Source organism: Colias croceus, chromosome 16 (assembly GCF_905220415.1).
Source record: "Colias croceus chromosome 16, ilColCroc2.1".
NCBI lineage: Eukaryota > Metazoa > Arthropoda > Insecta > Lepidoptera > Pieridae > Colias > Colias croceus.
In genome coordinates, this window is record NC_059552.1 from 5,917,875 (window position 1) to 5,939,615 (window position 21,741).

Below are 21,741 nucleotides of genomic sequence, written 5' to 3' on the forward strand. Positions count from 1 at the left end.
GAAAACTTTAAAAAATAGAATTAAAAAAAAAAGATTCGTATCTTTCTAAACTTCAGTTTACCTCACCTTTACCTTTTAATCGTAAATCTATATAATTCCGTTGTTGACGCTATGAGGTAATCTCGGAACGTTCCTAATGACTCTCACAAACTTGCATATTCAATTAATTATATCACTGCCCATCAGATGAATGCCAATCAATCATTATAATTAGTATATATTTTTTATTGGATAAAATATTTCATATTGATAAGGTCAGTATTGACCGAAGTTGTTTATGGCCGCGTTTCGATATTTATTGAACACGTATCGAACGTTATCTCAAACGTGACCATGAAACACTGCCCTATTGATTTGATATACAAAATTTATGTGTTATGAACTTGAGATTTAATGCAACTATGCGATTTCATTTGTAGAACCATTTAAAAATGTATCGCCGAATTATTTTGCCTTCACAGTGCTTAATATAATATATCGTATTATATTATCAGGGCTTGATAACATTTTAAATACTATTATACTAGCCGTTTATAATCGATAAAACTAAAATCCATTAGCCTACATGAATAGAGCTGTTGCAAACGAGTTAGATTTTCAAATGCAATTAACCTATGTATTTTAACGCAATCGAAGCCAATGTTTATTTTTTTTTCTTTTGCAGTAATTTCGAAAGGTCCCAGCGATGTCTTGGTGAATACGTCCAACCAGAACCCTCCGCCCGCAGCCAACAGGCTCGTTAACATGACACAATATCCGTGAGTATTATATGAAAATAATGCCCTATCAATATAAATTTTAGCAAATATCTAATCACAAAAATCATGGCCTTTGGTTTTAATAGTTTATATTCTTATCATAATAGTGTGCTTTCCCAAAAATCAATTTTAGATAGTGAACATTGATACAATAAAAGATAATCACATTTTGTATGGAGGATGTCGGGACAAAATTGATGATAAGATAGAAGTTATCTTGTAAAGTGACTCAGTTGAAGTGTAACTGTGATGGAGAACAACAGGGATAGAGAAGTTAATACTAGAAATCAAATAATTAATCGCGAACATGAGTAAATATATTATATGTATTGTAAATTTACTGATCAATGTATTGGTTGTTGACTTAATGTTTGCGTCAGTGCAACTGTGGATTCATCTTGGAATGTGCTTAATTACAAGAGACTATTAACAAATATTTGTAAAATAGTGCATGTATATATGCCATATGTTATATGTGGTTACAAAATATTTAATTCATTGTTTAACATTGTAAATTCCTAAGCTTGTGCGTGATAATATTATAATCACTGATAAAACGCATGTAGATTATTATTGTTCATGTATATTTTGTAAACAATTACAATGAACATGAGCTTTGTTTTTGTTTCGTGTAGATTGTAAAGTATAGAATATATTAAAGCACATAAATAATAATATTATGCAACGCAACATTGAAATAGTACCTAGATACACGTGGCACTGGCACAAGCAACGGGCACAAGCCAAAAGTAGTAATATGCGTCTATAGTTCACTAAAATACATTAACGTGTCTTAAGCTGGGTATCGACTTCGCGCTCCTGGCGCGCGCGCCATGAATGACCGCGCCGAGAGTGCGTTCCGCGGAGCGCGTTCCAAATAATTGAAGTATATCAACTAAGCGCGCCTGGCGCGCGTGGCAACCGTTCCAGTGTTTGACCGTTCATCATGGAAGCTAGTCGTGTACGAGCAGCAGCAGCGTTTGTAATTATACACAGCATAATAAGAAAGAAAAAACAGAAACGAAAAGTGCGTTGGTGGATAAAAGAGCTGTACCGAAAAAGAATGCAGTATGGAGGGACACTTATAAGAGATATGCAATTTCGAAGTGATAGAAGACACAATAAAAAACTTCACTTCACTTTGCTTATCCATAATTATTACTCGGAGCGCAACAAACACAAAAAATACGACAAACCCGTCTCCATTGGCGCGCGCGCCACGATTGATCATTGATGCGCGGTAAAAAACCGACACCCGACGGAACGGACCGCTCCGCGTTCGACCGCTCCAACGAACATTTTGGCGCGCGTTCCAAACTGGTATCCATTTCACGCGGCTGGAGCGCGCGCCAATGTTCGATCTCTTGGAGCGCGAAGTCGATACTCACCTTTAGCAAACAAATGTGTTGGCTGAGTGATGAGACGTCAACAAGTCAATAATATAACAAGTTATTACCTACGTTCTAAAGAATTATATATTTCTTTAAATCAACTTTAATTTCATTTTAAATTCGAAATAGGTAGGAAATGACTCTTTCTCAAAAGCTAGGAGAGAACCGACACTACGTTTAAACTTCCTTAAATCTGTTCTTGTTATGTCAGTGGCGGTTTTGCCAGCACGCCGACTAGATTGAAGCCTAGAAAGGCACATTTTCTTTTATTAAATTAAACATTAAAATAATAATTTAGAAATTAATTAATAATGTAGTAATCGCGATAAAAATTCGTAAAAACTTTAATTTCTTAATGTATAATACTCGCGTAAAATCAAACACTAGAAAATACAATTAAAATAATAATATACATAGATCTTTCTTCCTTCTATTATATCACTCCGTAGTATAAAACAAAGTCGTTTTCTCTGTCCCTATGTCCCTTTTTATGCTTAAATCTTTAAAACTACGCAACGGATTTTGATGCGGTTTTTTTTCAATAGATAGAGTGATTCAAGAGGAAGGTTTTAGTATACCTATTATAATTTATTAGGTTTTAGACAAAGCGGGCGACGCCGCGGGCGGTAAGCTAGTACTACTATATATTCAAGATACATATTGGTATCCATCATTTAAAAACTTTCAATCGTTAGTAAATTTATATTAATTCACATTTTTCTCTCACAAAGTATGTTCCACAATAATTTAGTTACTAATTTATTATCGGATATGTTGGTATACATTATACAACATGTGTGTGACGTTGCAGCTGGCACCACGGCGCGATATCCCGCGAGCGCGCGGAGGCGCTGCTGTCGGGCTCGCCGGACGGCGTGTTCCTCGTGCGCGAGAGCACCAACTTCCCCGGCGACCACACGCTCTGCGTGCGCTTCCGTGGACGCGTCGAGCACTATCGGTATGGCACAACATTAACTTAATCTAACCAAGAAGAGTTTATTTTTAAGCTATTGCATAGCTTTTATCGCGGTCCTTGAGCGCGGGGACCGAATCGAGAAATTCCATAACGAAAAAACCTCACGCTCCCCACTCCGACGGGCTTGGAGGTGTGGCTTGAAGGCATGCTATGCAATAGCTTTAACGCGGCAGTCCCCGAGTGCCACACGTTTTTTTTTCATTCAAGAGTTAATATTGAAATTATTGTTATTTTTTCCCATTTAAATCTAAATGAATAATCACATGCTCTGCGACTGATTGAAGGTTATATGTCATAAAAAAAAATATTTCCAAACCATAATTCTCATTTATTCAATTCTATTTCAAGAAGTTTTTAAAATGATTGGGAAAATTTTTTTTGATCCAGGAAAGCTTATAAAAATATGTTTTGCTTTTTATAGAGTAAAATGGGCGACGGCGCCGGATAGCCAGAACCAACGGTTAACAATCGATGATGAAGAATTCTTCGACAACATGACCGACCTCATCCATGTGAGTTATTGTTATTAGTAATACAAAAATTTACAGATTTATTCAATATATTGGATAAGTACTAAAAACATTTTTATCTATTTACAGCATTACCTGAAAGACGCAGACGGGCTGTGCACAAAACTAGTGCGGTGTCTACCAAAAGCGTCTCCCAATGGTGCCAATAATAACAATGTCCTCCAACCGCCGTATTCACCGTTACCCGCTGTAAGTATCTGCGTGAAATTTTAAATCAAACTAGTAAATTCTTAATCTTTTTACACTATGTTTCATATCATATCAAACACTGGTTCTCTCGTATATTTTGATAACTTTCTCGATTCTACATTTTAATGTACGAGTACTAATATTCATGTAATCATCATTTTTTTCCAATACTAAATCATTGAGATATACATATGGAGACGACACCGCCTACATCACTTATGTTCCGCTCAACATACGTCATATGGCGTAACTGCACGCTCATTTTTTATTTGTTTTAAAGTGAAACGCATCAAATATTCCTTCGTGTGTGTTACGATAATGCACAAATAATACGGAAAAGTGCAAAGGAATAACTTTCATCGGTAAGTACCTAACTAGATAATAATTTTTAAAACTTAGAGCAAAAAAGTGGCGCACAGATTTTGTTCGTGGTGTCTCCTCCATACGTAGTAATATTATATCAATGTACTAAATGAATATTGTATCTCCAGCAACCGCCACCCTACCCACCGACGCCGAGCGTGTCGAGCGCGCTGAGCTCGGGCCACTTCCAGCACGCGTACAACACGCAGGTGCCGCCCGCCGACCAGACGGACGGCGTGCAGAAGTTTGTTGATGCTCGTGAGTTGTTTTTATGGTTTTTTTTGTCCTGTAATGGTTACTTTCGTAGAAAAATAACTACTTTCGATAGATGATCATTTGAAAAAAAATCTGTAAAAAATACTTTTTTCCGTAGTGTAAACACTGTATTTCTTTAACTAATGTAGAAATAAAATAATTTAATTTAATTTCAAAGTTTCAAAACTCTATTTACACTATACTTTATAATAATACTATTAAACATAAAAAAAAACTTTTACAATATTGATTTTACGCGTCCGATATTGACAAAAACTTAATCATCCTGTGTTACTGTCAAAATAATGTGGATTTGTTGCCAGACTAGAATGCCTAATATTTACATATATTTTTTTCGATATTTGAAGGTTGGGTAATAGCAGAGCGCGATCTAGAAATCCGCGAGAACATTGGCAAGGGTGAATTTGGTGACGTGATGCTGGGCATCCTCAACGGCACCCAGAAGGTCGCTGTCAAGATACTGAAGGACAAGGAAGCGGCCAGCAAGTTTAGAGCGGAAGCCAGTGTTATGGCGTAAGTGTAGCTTTTAGAATTTATGTGCAGTGTGCATATAAAATTAATTCGATATTTTTTTTGTTTAATTTTTTTGATTTGATCTTTGATGATTTGAAAAGAAAGAAAGGTCGATCGCTAAAAGACGATGAATGAATACATATTTTAATTATGTGTATAATTTATATGTGCAGTTCGCTAAAGCACGAGAACCTGGTGCGTCTGCTGGGCTGCGTGGTGTTCAGCTCGAACGGCAGCACGTGCATAGTGACGGAGCACTGCGCGCAGGGCTCGCTGCTCGACTACCTGCGCAGCCGCGGCCGCCACTACGTCACGCAGATGGATCAGATCAACTTTGCATAGTGAGTTTTGCTTTAAGTTTTGGGTTGGATTGATGTAAAAAAATATTATCGTTGCATTAAATAAATACTTATTTTTCGTAATGTAAATTGTAATACATTTTGTTTGTCTTTGTAGAAAGACGACGAACTTATTTAGCTTTATTAGGTCGATAGGTTATTATTGTCAGTACGTAACTTGTCAAGGTTTTGGCGTAGCGGGGGAAGTTTGCGCATTATGTTTTAATACTTTTATACATCCAAAAGCTTCCCTCACTCACTACGCTAAATATGGTCAAGTTACGTGCCGGCAACTGTACGTACATATTTTTTTAATATAATTCGTTTTTATTTTTCACACATTAAAAAAAGTGCTAAGTACATATAGTTGCTAAAGTGTGTAATATCTATTGCTATAATGTAAAACGTGTGTTTTAGCGACGCGTGCTGCGGCATGGAGTACCTGGAGCGGCAGCGCGTGGTGCACCGCGACCTGGCGGCGCGCAACGTGCTCATCTCGCAGGAGGGCACGGCCAAGGTGGCGGACTTCGGGCTCGCGCGCAACGACGCCGCGCCCGACGACCCCGCCGACGCGCTGCGCGTGCAGGCCAAGCTGCCCATCAAGTGGACCGCGCCCGAGGCGCTCAAGTACAACGTGAGTCACACGAGTCTTTTGTTTTATAATTGTTAACGATGAGGTTGTTTGTTGTGATGTTGCGTTTATATTTGATTACCTTGTCAGTAAATACAGCATTAATCTTTTATTATTATAATATATAAAGCTACACTACCACTGACTGACTGACTGACATCGGGTTTCTCGGAAACTACGCGGAAAGTTGGGGGGATTTCGACGTGATCGTGTAGAGGTGCGCCGAGTGACCACCGGAAAAATATTGACATCTCCAACACCCTGGACAAGAGAGTGGACCCCTGGAGGTGCGCAGAAACGGTGCCACTTGGAGGGGGGGTGTCTGAACAAAAAATGCTCGGAACTGGTGGCGATTACCAGGGGTGGTGGAAAAATGGGGATTTTCGCGAAAACAAGATGGCCGCCGTACTTTGCTAAAATCGCCGTTTATGAATCCTTACGTCTCAAATTTGGCACACGTGCTCTGTTCGAGCCGGCAAATCGATCGGTGCCCCGTTCGAGTGGCTCCGGGCCCTGGTTTCCGACTTTCATACATTGGAAAATCCAACGGCCCGCGGAAACGGTGCGAGTTGGGTGGGGGGTCCCGGAACTAAAAATGATCACCACCCTGGGACGCTACCAGGGAGCCGTAGTGGGACGCTCGATTTAGGAATTTTTCCATTTTTGGCGCAAACATAAAAACGTAAATTTAGCCGAGGTGGTGCAATGGAGAAATACACCAATGATGCATTCGTACTCGCCCAGCTCCCAGGATATCCAGAAAAATCCGAAATCTTAAACTTTCCCTCATCTCTCGAAGACGGTCAACGGCCCGCGCAAACGGTAGCAGCCACATCTGGGGTGCTCAAACTAAACTTGGAGTAGACCTCGAGCAATTACCACAGAGTGCAAAAAAAATTCAAAATGGCGGAAAAAATGGCCGCCGCCATACAAATTCTAAAACGGCCATCGCTGGTGTGATCGCGCTGAAACTTGGCACAGGGGCTTTAATCGAGCCGCACATTAAGGTGGCATACTCATAATCGAGTTTCCATCGCTGGTTTCCGAGTTTCATACAACGCGAAATTCGACGGCTCTCCGAAACGGCGCGAGATAGGTGGGGGGTGTAGAACTAAAAAATGATCAGGTAGATGGGGCGCTACCAGGGCAATCGAGAAATTTTAAATTGGACGCAATTTTTTTTTCAAAAATGGCCAATTTTTCAAAGCAAGATGGTGGCGCCGGTTACTTTAGGATCGGTCTGAAAATTGACTTCTGTGCTCTAATTGGCCAGATTTACAAAACTGCATACTCAGAATTTCTCTCCGACCCCCGGTTTCCATTTTCCATACATCACGAAATTCAACGGCTCTCTGAACTGGTGGCACTTAGGTTGGGGTCACCAAGGTAAAAAATGTTTAAAAACTTGGTCCGCTTCCAGGCACATAAAAATTTTTGCTAAAAAGCGAATTTTTTTTTCGAAAATTTTGTATGGAAATTTCCATAGTAGGAAGGGTATTTGAATAGCAACGGCAAAAGACGGCACCGACGGGCTGCTTGCTGCCCGCGCACCGCGCAACTTCGAGGGTTGACAGCCTCCCGGAGTAGAAAATATTTATTAACTTTTGAACTACCGCACGAGCCAAGCGAGCGAAGCGAGCGAGTCACGGCAGCGGCCAGCGTAAATATTCAAATAGGTAGCGAGGAGCGAAGCGACGAGCGTGTTAGGTTAACTTTTGAACTACTTACCGCACGAGCCAAGCGAGCGAAGCGAGCGAGTCGCGTCAACGGCCGGCCTAAATATTCAAATAGGTAGCGAGGAGCGAAGCGACGAGCGTGTTAGGTTAACTTATGAACTACCTACCGCACGAGCCAAGCGAGCGAAGCGAGCGAGTTGCGGCAGCGGCCGGCCTAAATATTCAAATAGGTAGCGAGGAGCGAAGCGACGAGCGTGTTAGGTTAACTCTTGAACAGTTTATTATGAAAAGTCACTGCCCGCTATCGATAAGACGTTTCAAAAATTTTACCAATATTTGAATAAGTAATTTATAAGCAGTTTAGGTAGCGAGGAGCGAAGCGACGAGCGTGTAAGGTTAACTTTTGAACTATCACACGAGCCATGCGAGCGAAGCGAGCGAGTCACGGCAGCGGCCGGCCTAAATATTCAAATAGGTAGCGAGGAGCGAAGCGACGAGCGTGTTAGGTTAACTTTTGAACTACCTATCGCACGAGCCAAGCGAGCGAAGCGAGCGAGTCGCGGCAGCGGCCGGCCTAAATATTCAAATAGGTAGCGAGGAGCGAAGCGACGAGCGTGTTAGGTTAACTCTTGAACAGTTTATTATGAAAAGTCACTGCCCGCTATCGATAAGACGTTTCAAAAATTTAACAATATTTGAATAAGTAATTTATAAGCAGTTTCGACTGAGTGTAGAATCGCTGTTAGCAGATGTTTACAAATGGAAAGGAAATTCGAATGCATTTTCAAATGACTGAAGATTTCTGCCCTGGGATGAGCCGCGAGCTGCTTGCAGCTCGCGCACCACGCACCCTCGAAGGTGGACAGCCCCCCGGAATATAAAATATTTGAATAGGGAATTTATAAGCATTTCAGACTGACTGTATAATCGCTGTTAGCAGATGTAACAAATGGACAGGAAATTCGAATGCATTTTCAAATGACTGAAGATTTCTGCCCTGGGATGAGCCGCGAGCTGCTTGCAGCTCGCGCACCACGCACTCTCGATGGTGGATAGCCCCCCGGAATAGAAAATATTTGAATGAGAAATTTATAAGCACTTCCGATTGACTGTGGAATCGCTGTTAGCAGATGTTACAAATGGAAAGGAAATTCGAATGCATTTTCAAATGACTGAAGATTTCTGCCTTGGGATGAGCCGCGAGCTGCTTGCAGCTCGCGCACCACGCACCCTCGAAGGTGAACCGCCCCCCGGAATAGAAAATATTTGAATTTGAAATTTATAAGCACTTCCGATTTACTGTGGAATCGCTCTTAGCAGATAAAAGCAAATTGACGGGGAATCTTAACGCATTTTCAAACGACTGAAGATTTCTGCCCTGGGATGAGCCGCGAGCTGCTTGCAGCTCGCGCACCACGCACCCTCGAAGGTAAACCGCCCCCCGGAATAGAAAATACTTGAATGGGGAATTTATAAGCATTACCGACTGACTGTAGAATCGCTGTTAGCAGATGTAACAAATGGACAGAAAATTCGAATTTATTTTCAAATGACTGCCCTTTTGCTTCAATTCAGGGGCAAAAGAGGCTCGCGGGCTGCTTGCAGCCCGCGCACAACGCACCCTCGAAGGTCGACAGCATTCCAGAATAGAAAATATTTGAATTGGGAATTTATAAGCACTTCCGATTGACTCTGGAATCGCTGTTAGCAGAAAATTACAAATGGACTGGGAATTCTAACACATTTTCTAATGACTGCCCTATTGCTTCAACCCAGGGGCAAAAGGGGCTCGCGGGCTGCTTGCAGCCCGCGCACAACGCACCAGCTAGTTTTATATATAAAAATGAATCGCAAAATGTGTTGGTAAGCGCATAACTCAAAAACGGCTGAACCGATTTCGATAATTCTTTTTTTATTATGTTCCTTGAAGTACGAGGATGGATTTTATGTAGAGAAAACGTAAACATGTACCACGGGCGAAGTCGGGGCGGACCGCTTGTGTTTTTATAAATATTAATTTTTATATGTTTTTTTTTTTTTGTTTTAGAAATTCTCCAATAAGTCCGACATGTGGAGCTTTGGGATTCTTTTGTGGGAGATATATTCATTTGGAAGAGTGCCATATCCTCGAATTGTGAGTACCTTTTATTTCAATTTACTTTACGTATTACTTATTATTTCAACCTGCATTTGTGATTTCTTTTACACGTATTATGTGCTCCTTATTAACTATTTATCATTAATTATTATGTGTACTTTAGCCGCTCGCGGAGGTGGTGCGGCACGTGGAGCGCGGGTACCGCATGGAGGCGCCCGAGGGCTGCCCGGCCGGCCCGTACGAGGTGATGCGCGCCGCGTGGCACGCCGACCCGGCGCACCGGCCCACCTTCGCGCACACGCGCCTGCGCCTCGCCGCCATACGCGACCAGGCGCACGCGCACCAGGTACGCACCACGCCACCGCGTGCATACAACACGCACACACACACACACCAGCTACGCCGTACGCGATACATAACGCACACAAATGCACTAGCTACGCCGTAAAAGATACATACGCACACAAATGCACTAGCTACGCCGTACGCGATACATAACGCACACAAATGCACTAGCTACGCCGTAAAAGATACATACGCACACAAATGCACTAGCTACGCCGTACGCGATACATACGCACACAAATGCACTAGCTACGCCGTACGCGATACATACGCACACAAATGCACTGGCTACGCCGTACGCGATACATACGCACACAAATGCACTAGCTACGCGATACATGCACACAAATGCACTTGCTACGCGATACATGCACACAAATGCATACTAATAGAACTGTTTTCAAATAAAACGATGTCTTTTAAATAATAAATTTTGATGTTCAGTTTGAGTATCCTGAATGGTAACAAGATTGAAATTATTGAACATACTATTCCTTCTGTTGATTTCTCTACTGTTCTCTTCGGTATTTAAGATCGACTAGCGAAGCCGATCTTAAATAATAATCTATACTGGTCTAACCTATTGATATTTTATTTGCAGTGAAAAAATTACGCAGCAGATTGTGAGGATTTCCATTCTACATAAATTAATGTACAATTATTAAAAGTGAGGGCGCTGTGAAGATGGTAACTGTATTTTATATAATTAAATATTAATATTCTATATAAGTACTAAATTATTTTGATAATGTTTAAAGACACTCCCTCGCTTAAAAGTAACTCTTACCTAGGATAGCTGATTAAATGGTATGTGTCATAGAGAGAACTTTATCAAGTGGAGTGTAATTTTGCTAATACGGGGCTTTTAGTGAAGACCTTGTTATTGAATGACACAAACCAACATAGTTGCGGGAATGAGTTGAGATCTCGTGTTATAACAATAAATTGTTACATTAACTTCTTTATTTTAGATACCACAAACCTAGAAGTGCAAATTATTTTGATATAAAGCAATCTGATATTATAAGATTTTTTTAAAGTTAAATAATACTTTCTATGAAATATATTCACTAATTAATTATTATTAAATAAGAGAAATATTACTAATATGCACTAAAAGCCCACTATTTTCGAAGGCCTAAAATTATTCTTGGATATTCTTGTATAAATCACACTATATGACTACCATACGCCTGTACTATGGTACTGTCTAGTCAAAATAATGTTTGTAGTGTTGTTTGTATCATATAATTTTCCCAATTTAATTTAAAGTCGTATATAATGGTGACTGATCACTTCTATCTTTAAACGTCTATTATGCACATAGTTATTTAATTTATAAATATTGTAATTTATAATATCTTATCAGCATTTTTAAAGAATTTATGAAATATTTGAAATTAACTTCTACAATATTTTCTATATCATTTCTTTTATTGTGTGTTACAGAATAGTGTTCCATTCCTTAATTAGGGACTTAAGTCTGATTTTGTAAATTTTCTGTGCATTTTAGAAAATCTTTGTCCATTGTGATAGATTCGTAATTGCACTATGTGTCGCAGAAGTATATTGTGTGCAGAAGACTTGGGGTAATGTTGCATTCGTCAACATAAGGTTGTGTATTAACATAAGATTTGATCCTCGTGCGGTACGACACACGAGTTATTCGTGAATTTATTGAAGTATTAAATTGTCCACCATGACAAATATATTATAAAAATGAATCTCAATTCGAGATATCTGTATTAAGGTGTTGTAAGCTAAATTATAAAATCTAAAATTTTAGGCTGGTTGCAGAGCTAGACCGACCGTCAGTGCGTACGTCAGTCGCGCTTGTCATATGTATGGAAATTCATAAAACCTTTCATAGCTAGACCGACCATACGCACGCGTATTGTCATGCGCATTAGTGTAAAGTCATACAATTGTTGATGCGTATCGTCAGGACCGACGGTACGCACTGACGGTCGGTCTAGCTCTGCAACCAGCGTAAATGTATGTCTTATATGCTTGATATTGTACAAAAAATTAAAAAGTTAAGAGTAATTTTCCTATATTATGTTTATTACTTTACCAGCTCCTGCATGTATTTACATCTTGTTAATATAATAACGAGCATATAGGATACTATATTGTAATTTATTCAGAACTTTGGTTAAAGGCTTTTCAATTGGGAATGACCGTTCATTATATTCTTATGCAATATTAGTTGATAAGTGTTATATTGTTTTTTACGAATTATTTATGATTTTTTCTGTGAATTGGATAGCAGTAATTATCTGAGCTAATTTTGGCCTATTAGCGGGTTGTAAAATTTTGTTATATCTACCTCGTTAGCTGATTCTATTCAAAAATACTGTGTTTACATTATTTTCTCATGCTCTATTATGGATTTTATAATTAAATTTTACTATAGGTACTCCGAGCCATACCTCCTCTATATTATCTTATTCTAAGCCTTATATAACTGCCTGTTAAAATATAGCACAAATATTTTTAAACCTGTAAAATATATAAGTAAAGTCGTCAACTCGCTAATAGACCCGACTCCATTCACGAGTCATTTTTACCAAAGTAAAATGATAACAATAATTACCGAAACGTCTTCCGTTCTGTCGCTGGTCAATTTATTCCATGGCCCATGAACTCACTGGTCGAAAGGTTTCGATATCGCCTTAACGACTGAGACATAGCAGCTTATTATATCCATTTAAATGTTCGGAGGTGAATATAAAAATCTCGTTTTGTTTTTGTTTATTACTGTACTATTCAATGTAAATACATGTCGTACTAAGAAATAAAATGTATTATAAGAAGAACTGACTGATTTTTTATTTATTTATTCACAAAAGTCGGTAGTGGAGTCATTTATGCAATGTTTGCATACTTGACAGCAACTTTCATACGAAGTGGCCGTGTTCACATCTGATAATTCGCATTTAGAGGAACTCTGACTAGCCATCTCTACTTTGGTCTGTGTTTCTCGGCCATCTGTATCGATACAACCGCACGCTTGATCTGAATAAGTCGTTATTTTCTTATCGGTCTTATTGCATTTACAGGTTTGTTTAGCTGGGTGCGGAGTGTCTGTTGATTTTGTATTTTTTTTCAAAGATTTACCTCTCTTATGTTTATGTAAGGGTTGTTTATCATGTTTTTCATCTATTGACATGGCACTTTCAGTAGTGTCTGCTGTGTAATGACGCACATTTTTATTCAGCCGTAACACTTTTATGCTCGGTGATTGACCAGGAAATTGTTGAGTTTCATATTGAGTATATTTATGGACTTTTGGCGGAATGTCCACTTGTACGCCTGTAGAATATTTGAAATTGCTTTGTCTTAGCTTTGGATAAAAATAATGTATATCTGTTGTCGAAGTCACATTATCATTATGAAACTGAAACAATATCACAAAAAAATCTGTAGTTTCAAAACATATAGGTATATTATGGTGAAATAAACAAGTGTTGATAATTATTAAAAAAACAAAATACCCGACTGCACACTAAAAAAAGAGTAAAAATCCTATATTAATTACTCCCGTGATTGAAATGAATCTAATGATACCGCATACATATTTTTTTAAAGGGAAATTTAGAAAAAATATTATTATGTCTTTATCCCGTGGGACTTTTAGGATAAAATGTATCCTATGACACTCCCGTAATCAAGACAAATCTAACGATACCTCATACATCAAAATCCATCAAGCCGTTTAGGCTACAGGTGGTCACAAAGGAAAAGACATACATACATACTTACATACACTCGAAAAACATTACCCTCCTTCTTTGGCAGTCGGGTAAAAATAATTGCGAGTTTAAAACGTGATTAAATTAGAAAATGACATCAAAATAAAGGGCAGAATTTGTTATACAAATAAATTACCTTTTGATAGTAGCCGTTTTGGGGTGAAATATCGAGAATTCCTTTTGTAGCATAATAAGATTTCAAGAATGGATCATTTGTATTTGTAAATTGTTCTTGAATAAAGTTCGGTAATACACTTAAATGTAAGAAAAGTTTAAGTAAAAATATATTAATGATTTAATATAATAAGTATAAATTTAAGGATGCTTACGGACTAGATATTCTTCTCACTAGCCAAGCCTCGGGAGCAACAGGCCATGATATGGGATTGTTTGCTGGGAAAGTGGGATATTGTGGGAAGGAAAAACCTCGATCTCGACGGACCACAGGTATGAAATATAATTGAACACTACCATTTGGGGACTGTTGGGAAATCACATCACCTTCTCCTACTACATTGGGTAACTGAAACGCTACAAACACATTCGTTCGATGTCAACATATAATTTATTAAAATTATTCAGGAACAGAGTTCATATATACAGAAATTTTAAACATATAAGTAGGCATTTGCGCGATATAACTATAAAAATCATACTTACGCAAGGGATATGTATGACATTGTTCATTAAAAAAATAATTGCTGAATGGCTGATTGTACTGCATTGTGGGACCAAATAATCATTGGCATTACTATGAAAATTATAATGAGAACTGTTGTGTTTACATTATGTATGTTTTTAAACTGTGTATTTTTAATTTTTTTGTGTAGATGGGGCCATTTTCTAAACTTGACTTTTATTATTATTGTCATTATTAGACATTCCACTAGGATGTCATGTACATAGTAAAAGAAGGTTTTAGTTCCATCTATTATACACATTTTAGCGAGTTTTTGAAGTGTACTTAATAGTTAATACTTAGAAAATAATTTGTAATCACATTGCTTTCCTTAAAATTAACGAAACAACCAATATTTGTAATTCAGTTGCAAAATAACAATACATTTAGTCTCTGTTAAACTTACTTTGGCAAAGTAACTAAAAACATTTGTTCTTTTATATTTGCAATTCGCTTTTAACAAAAGTATTAGTAGTACTTATAGAAGCAATACACATACATATAATCATATACCATTTTCCAGTCATATATTATGTACAAATTTTATTACAACAGCTGCATGTAACCAAAATATATTCACCTATAATGTTGTATGAGTGACATCAAACAGAACATAAATGAAAGGATGTCAACTAAAAACAGCATTTCTAATGTGGAAATTCACTATGTATTCAGAATTTGTCCTTTGCACACTTATGGCAAAGGGATCAGTTGGATGGAAGGTAAATGCGACGAGTCTTCTTGCACTTGCTGGTACCGATTGTCCTAATACTCCTGCATAGATTTTAAATTTTAAGAGTCCAGAATCTCGCGCGTAAAACCTGAAAATAATGCAATTAATAAATATTGTATTAATGTGTACCATTTCGCTTTTAGGGCAGATACTTGAAATTGGATTGCAATATTTACATATTACTCCAAAAATAAATAATTAATGTTTTGTACCTTATCGGATATTCTCCATATGCTTTCGGCCTTTCCATAACAGATACCCATTTATCATCATAACTAAATAAACCAAGATCAAGGTATGGAGAGCCACTGTAAGACTGTGCACTAATGGGTAACTGTGCCAAAATCCTTTTAGTTGCCTCTGTACGACCTCCATAGATAGCTCTTACTATAGTTTGTTTGAACCTTTGCTGTGTTAACCTTGCATACAAATTATTTGATGGAGAACAAGTAAATTGAGAATCGGCACATAGTCTAGCATTTCTAAAGCAATCACAGTAATTTTCAAATAATTGCAGCAGCCCTTCTGAAGTATTTTCAAATACTTCTAATATTTTACTCTCACTTATGTTATATATGACAAAAAATGAGGACTGACTGTTTGGTTCAGCAACTCGCAGTGTTACAACCTCCTCACTTGCATATTTTATAAACAGATGATCCTCATCCAATAATTGCATCTTCCACATTCTTAAACTTTTAAACATATCAAAATATTTATAAAATTTTCTAAGTTCCAATGGATCATTAGTTTCGTCACTTATTGTTTTGGCTCTTTTAAATAAGAACACTAGAAGTCTATGTTTTAAACTATTTATTGTCTCTTCATGAAAAGGTCTCTCATTCATAATTGGCGCAAATACGGAACCAACAAGAAAGGGGTCATCATCATAGCAGAATCTTCCGATTTTTCTTATTTCTATTAACATCCCTTCAACAATTTGAAATAAATGAATTGTCTGGTGCTGCACAGAGAGAACAGCTAAGACTTCTTTATATAAATAAATTCCTTGATTGTGTGAAAGATAAATTTTATCAGTCCTGAAGTGTTTTGTGTCACACAATTTGCCATGATGTAAGTCAACTAAATGTAATGAATAATCTTCTAATGCTGACCTGGAATAATAATGAAATAATGATTGCTACTTTCAATCAAACAAACAATAAACTCTTCAGCGTTATAATAAACATATTTGAATGAGGTATATCAAAATTATATTGTTTTAACAGCCACAAAAAACCTTACCTTATAGTTGGGGTGACAGCTTCATTATTACTATGTATGTGATAGAAATGTGGGCGTAAATCTTCAGGAATGTGTGCAGCTGACCCCACAATAACATACCTTCCGTCTTCAGTGAACAGGCTACACTCTCTGTTTAATTGTTGTTCCATAAAAGGCAACTGACCTGCATTCCGCAATTGTCTACCAGTGATTCTTTGTTGGCACACATTAACAGTAAATTTTGGCTACAAAAAATATATTTTTTTAGTATGAGTAATTCAATAAAATACTACTATATTTACATCCTATTTTTTGCTTCCAATATAATATATTGTATAGCAAAAAATAGGATGCATGAAATTGCTATAATACCTTAAAAAACCTGTAGAATATATGTGTCCTAATTCTGTGGTGAGCATCTGCATCAGCATTTAATAAATCTGATGGGTAACCAGCTACTAAATCTCCTGCTGCAGCAGCACCTCTATATTCATATATCTGCAGGATACAAACAAATTCCTAGTATAGTTTTTTTTTTAGTATTGTGTTATGAGTATATAAATTTATGTATATAATAATAAGTAGATTCATTAGACAAGTGTACATTTCTTTACCTCAAGTGATGTTTGATCCGCTGAAAAAGCTATAAAGTGTTTCCCATCAGGACTAAACTTTCTTAAGAAACATGGTGGTTTCTCTACATTAACAATAGTTAAATTTGGAAAAACATTTTGATAAAATTCCCGCACAACATGAAAGTGTGAACCCGGTTTCCGAGAGCCATATATTTCCCTGTTCATAAGTCTTATTACTATATTTTGGGGTTTTATTTTCCTTGGCACTATTTTTTCTGTACAAAAAAATTCGCCTTCGTTTAGTTTTCCTGAAGGAACGTCTTCGTAATAAACATTTTGTGATGTACTTGTAGTACTCATATTGACATGCAATGAAAACAAATTGAATGGTTAAGCAATGAACCTTGAGATTTCTATTAATTTCGTATGATCATTATTTTCAAAATTTAATAATTTATTTCAAATAAACACAATATTTACAATTTGTTGATTGCAAATTACTACAAATTAGAAAAACTGACAATTATTGACAACTGTAAACTGTGATGTGTGAAATGACAACGTCAATTTCTACCATAGATAAACAATGGACTAAGGAATGCTATTACCTATCACATTAATCCATTGTTTGGAGAGAAATTCCTAAACTATGCTTGAACTGTCAAGTGCCAGTTCTCACATCAAATTCAAAATTCAAAACGTCAGATTTCAAATTGTTGCTGTTACAGATTGGAGAACCCACAGTAAAACCGAATTATAATAAATTACAACGTTAAATAAACAGCAATAAAATATGCAATCACAATGTATAAAACATAAAAAATATATTTTATAATATCTATCTTTGAAAGTGTAGCTTAATTTTAGTTTTATGTTGTGTTTTCAATAAAAATATCAATATGGAAAGACCACCAGTACGTTACGAGAAGATCGACTTCTTAGGAGAGGGTCAGGTACGTCCTCTTTAATATAATTTCAGTATTTACATTAAGTACATATATTGATTCTTTGTTATCCAAATGATTATTTTTACCTAACATTTCTGTAACCTCAAAAATGTCCACAATCACCAGAGGTGAAGTAAAAATGTATTGTTTTTGTTTTAGTTTGCAACTGTATACAAAGCAAAAGATGTAAAAACGGATAAAATAGTTGCGGTAAAAAAAATAAAGATAGGGTCCAGAATGGAAGCTGAAGATGGAATCAACAGAACAGCACTAAGAGAAATTAAACTGCTTCAAGAATTAGAACATATTAACCTCATAGGACTGCTTGATGTATTTGGACAAAAATCTAATGTTTCATTAGTGTTTGACTTTATGGACACTGACCTAGAGATAATTGTTAAGGATAATAATATTGTACTTACTCCAGCAAATGTGAAAGCATACATGATAATGACTCTGAAGGGTAAGAAATGTATTTAACTTTAAAATAATGTGTAACTTTATATACATATAACTCTATAAGAAACAACAGGAAATTATCTTAATATCTCATGCATTTTTTGCAGGTTTGGAATATTTGCATCAAAACTGGATATTACACAGAGATTTAAAACCCAACAACTTACTTATAAATAGAGAGGGCATCCTCAAAATTGGTGATTTTGGTCTAGCAAAGGCTTTTGGATCACCAACCAGGATAAACACTCATCAAGTGGTGACTAGGTGGTACCGGTAAGTCATAATTTCTTAATTTATTTACTATAAATGACTTATTACCTGACTTGTTTAGTCGAAGTGCATCTGTATGCAACAACACTATAGTGTATAATTTATTAAACAATGTATTAATTCAATTTTTCATAATAAATGTAAATTTTTTATAGTGTGAATAGTTTTTTGTCAGTACACATGTTCTGTTGACATAATTTCAACTAAGAAGAGGTGGAAAATATTTTGTTATCAATAATACCTAAATAATAATAGTTTCATTTACAATTATACATATATTATACAAATTTTGTATTACAAAGTGAGAGTACATTGATTTTGCTATTATGTAATTGTTAAAATTATGACATTCTATTTACATTATATTATTTAGATCACCAGAATTGCTATTTGGGGCACGTCAGTATGGCACAGGAGTGGATATGTGGGCAGTTGGCTGCATTTTGGCTGAGCTACTTCTAAGAGTGCCCTTCCTACCTGGTGAATCAGATCTTGATCAGCTGTCACGGATATTTCAAGTGTTTGGCACACCCACAGAGGAGATATGGCCTGTAAGTATTTTGCGAAAGTTATTGATTTTAGCAAAGAATTGTAATATGTAAAGACGCCACTCCTTGATCTTTAGACCTGTTCACCCTGGATACATTTATTTTTTCTTCACAATACCACCTTTTTTTCTATCCACAGCAACTACCATTATGTACTAGAAAGTTTTTCTTTACATATAGATTTGTGTCTTGTTAAATTGAAAACTTAATTTTTTTTGTTATAATTCCAGGGTATGAAAACTCTAACAGATTATGTGAAGTTCAAACAGTTCCCTGCACAATCCCTGAGACATATCTTCAGTGCTGCGTCTGATGATTTGATTGATTTATTAGAAAATTTGCTTTCTCTTTACCCACCTCGGCGTTGTGACTGTACTCAAGCATTACAGATGCCATACTTCAGGTAATTTACTAAAGTTCCTATTTCCTTAACCCATTTTTAACATGCTATAATTTATATTGAAATAGCTGATTAAGAATTTTGTTTTAAAATTTCTTTATTTTTTATCATTATATTAAAATGTAACCTGATAATTTAAGCCATAAATTTATTTTTGTTTTTCAGCAACAAACCAGCTCCTACAGTGGGATCAAAACTACCGATGCCTTCAAATATATCCAAAATAGAAGTAGAAAAACCATCTCTGAAGAGAAAGTTGCTGGACAACATTGATGGTGGTTCTTTAGCAAAGAGACTTCAATTTTAAATTTAATTACTGTTGGTACATAGATTTATTTTAAATTTTAATATACTGTAAATAAGAGGCAGTATTTGGCTGAAGCAATGAAAATTTATATATGCATAATAAATTTTAGGCCTATGAGTATTTGTTGTTCCATCTAAACTACAAAAGTACATAATAGAAAAGAAAACAAGTGTCTTATCTTTCACTGCCACAATTCAAAATAATTCAGGAAAAACAATTATAAACAAACATAACTTTGAAATGTATAAATGTTTGACTTAACATACTCTCACGGAAGCAGGTATTTAATGGCAGTAAATGACTGGCTATTATGGCATTGTAACAAGCATTGTAATAATTATTAAGATAAATAAATTTTATATTTATAGAGTGTTGTTTGTATTTGATCCTTAGGCTTAGCACGCACTGCGGTTAAACGTACGCGTTTTATCGTAGGTCTGAAACCGCAAAAAAATGTAACACATAGTTTTCTACACAAGCGCACACATTAGTGACGTTTTTCAGTGACTGATTTTAAAAACGTAACTTGCTACATTTTGATCGCGGTTTGCAAACGCGCGTTTTTTTGTGTCCTATAGTAATAGTATGGTAGCGCACGCACAGCGTTTAACCGCATTCGGTTTTATATTGCTTGCTACGGCTTGTAATAATTTATCAAAGGTACTAATAGACATTCAGTAGTAATTAAAAAATGTATCGGGATGCTCTCGCACATCATTGTACATTTTGCAAAAGTATCCTTTTAAATGTCTTTGATCTGTTAGCGGATGTACCCAGTACTTATGGCGGCGGCGTTGTTTACGACTTTTGCTTCTTATATTTCAAAATCAAAGCCACAACACATGCTACTCGCCAGAAATCCATGATGGTACTGACATAAAATTAAGCAAAACGCGAGCCGCAATGCGTGTTCGTATGCGGTTTTGCGTTTTCAGCTATTCCTGTGCTGCTCGCGTTTAACCGCAGTGCGTGCTAAGCCTTAAACCTTTATTATACCTGCTCTACACTGTACACACTGTTAGTAGTGAATAATATAAGTGAAAAAACAGTTTCGATTACGCTGGCACGTTTATCTTAATTTTTAACTAGACCATAGAATTTACGTTCTTTTTCTAGGTGTTAACACTATTAACATCCGGTATATATCATATTATCTGCTTTAACTCTACCTTGTACTTTCTAACACCTGAACCCCTGACGCCCCTGTACCTATCATAGAATATCATAATAATAGAAAGACATTTATTCCCAAATGTGATACACATACAGTACATTAGATCATGGGCGTAGCTAGCCATGGGCTCAGGGTGGGGCAACAATAAAAAATAATATGCAACTAGCAACTATACGTCTATACCCGAGGTCTTATCCCGGTTAATTTTTAGTACTTCGGACCAAAAAAGGAAAAACGAAATCCTTACAGGATCATTTTGGTGTCCGTCTGTCTGTCTAAAAGCGGTATAAAGAGGCGATGCAGTCGTTTATGTTGCAAATTTTCACAAATTTCGACATTTGCATGGGTCAAAACCTAAAGGGTAGGTAGAAGGCTTTTCACAATTTCTCCTTTATTTGCGCTATAAGACGTTACTTCATACAAAATTTCAAGATTCTGGGTTTACGGGAAGTTCCCTGTAGGTTTGTTCTTTGCGAATGTCGAAAATTTTTCAGCAAAAACGGCTGTATCTTTTTGATTGGGACCATAATCGATATGAATTTTTGCATGATACCTTCGCTGACAGATCCAGGTGGAGCTGCACACG

General features: G+C 36.6%; 3 protein-coding genes across 6 annotated transcripts in view; 2 read left to right on the forward strand and 1 right to left on the reverse strand.

The window, feature by feature from the left end:
• Positions 1-11,719, forward strand: part of LOC123698344 (tyrosine-protein kinase CSK) — a 33,246-nt gene extending 21,527 nt beyond the window's left edge. For both annotated transcript variants that reach the window (XM_045644938.1, XM_045644939.1), the window contains exons 6-16: positions 665-758; positions 2,961-3,107; positions 3,547-3,637; positions 3,725-3,844; positions 4,336-4,465; positions 4,831-4,996; positions 5,170-5,337; positions 5,752-5,968; positions 9,689-9,775; positions 9,903-10,085; positions 10,686-11,719. In XM_045644938.1, coding sequence (XP_045500894.1) covers positions 665-758; positions 2,961-3,107; positions 3,547-3,637; positions 3,725-3,844; positions 4,336-4,465; positions 4,831-4,996; positions 5,170-5,337; positions 5,752-5,968; positions 9,689-9,775; positions 9,903-10,085; positions 10,686-10,688 — 1,406 coding nt within the window. In that variant the 3' untranslated portion in view covers positions 10,689-11,719. The remainder of the gene's footprint in view (positions 1-664; positions 759-2,960; positions 3,108-3,546; positions 3,638-3,724; positions 3,845-4,335; positions 4,466-4,830; positions 4,997-5,169; positions 5,338-5,751; positions 5,969-9,688; positions 9,776-9,902; positions 10,086-10,685) is intronic.
• Positions 11,720-12,821: 1,102 nt separating this feature from the next.
• LOC123698343 (DET1 homolog) lies at positions 12,822-17,565 on the reverse strand. 3 transcript variants are annotated; one of them, XR_006752399.1, is made up of 8 exons: positions 17,090-17,565; positions 16,848-16,973; positions 16,497-16,720; positions 15,464-16,366; positions 14,500-15,339; positions 14,169-14,370; positions 13,976-14,093; positions 12,822-13,484 (listed from the first exon to the last, which is right to left on the reverse strand). XR_006752399.1 is itself a non-coding variant. In XM_045644937.1 (5 exons), exons 1-5 carry the CDS (start codon positions 17,408-17,410, stop codon positions 15,147-15,149), a joined length of 1,767 nt encoding a protein of 588 aa, XP_045500893.1. In that variant the 5' UTR covers positions 17,411-17,565; the 3' UTR covers positions 14,382-15,146. The 3 variants fall into 3 exon arrangements, 1 of the variants encoding a protein (XP_045500893.1); XR_006752400.1 differs by lacking the exon at positions 14,169-14,370; XM_045644937.1 differs by lacking the exons at positions 12,822-13,484; positions 13,976-14,093; positions 14,169-14,370 and having other exon boundaries at positions 14,382-15,339.
• A 179-nt stretch (positions 17,566-17,744) lies between these two features.
• On the forward strand, positions 17,745-20,297 carry LOC123698467 (cyclin-dependent kinase 7). Its single transcript, XM_045645101.1, has 6 exons — positions 17,745-18,003; positions 18,157-18,460; positions 18,564-18,729; positions 19,100-19,277; positions 19,505-19,677; positions 19,840-20,297. Exons 1-6 carry the CDS (start codon positions 17,950-17,952, stop codon positions 19,979-19,981), a joined length of 1,017 nt encoding a protein of 338 aa, XP_045501057.1. The 5' UTR covers positions 17,745-17,949; the 3' UTR covers positions 19,982-20,297.
• Positions 20,298-21,741: the final 1,444 nt, after the last annotated feature.

What these genes read in the sequence shown, in the direction of transcription:
- LOC123698343 (XM_045644937.1), bottom strand. Translation starts at nt 17,410, where the DNA reads ATGAGTACTACAAGTACATCACAAAATGTTTATTACGAAGACGTTCCT. An exon ending in CGGATCAAACATCACTTGAG is followed by an intron (nt 16,974 to 17,089) that starts GTAAAGAAATGT and finishes TGTATCCTGCAG; the next exon opens with ATATATGAATATAGAGGTGC. An exon ending in TATTCTACAGGTTTTTTAAG is followed by an intron (nt 16,721 to 16,847) that starts GTATTATAGCAA and finishes TATTTTTTGTAG; the next exon opens with CCAAAATTTACTGTTAATGT.
- LOC123698467 (XM_045645101.1), top strand. Translation starts at nt 17,950, where the DNA reads ATGGAAAGACCACCAGTACGTTACGAGAAGATCGACTTCTTAGGAGAG. An exon ending in CATGATAATGACTCTGAAGG is followed by an intron (nt 18,461 to 18,563) that starts GTAAGAAATGTA and finishes CATTTTTTGCAG; the next exon opens with GTTTGGAATATTTGCATCAA. An exon ending in TTACAGATGCCATACTTCAG is followed by an intron (nt 19,678 to 19,839) that starts GTAATTTACTAA and finishes TTTGTTTTTCAG; the next exon opens with CAACAAACCAGCTCCTACAG.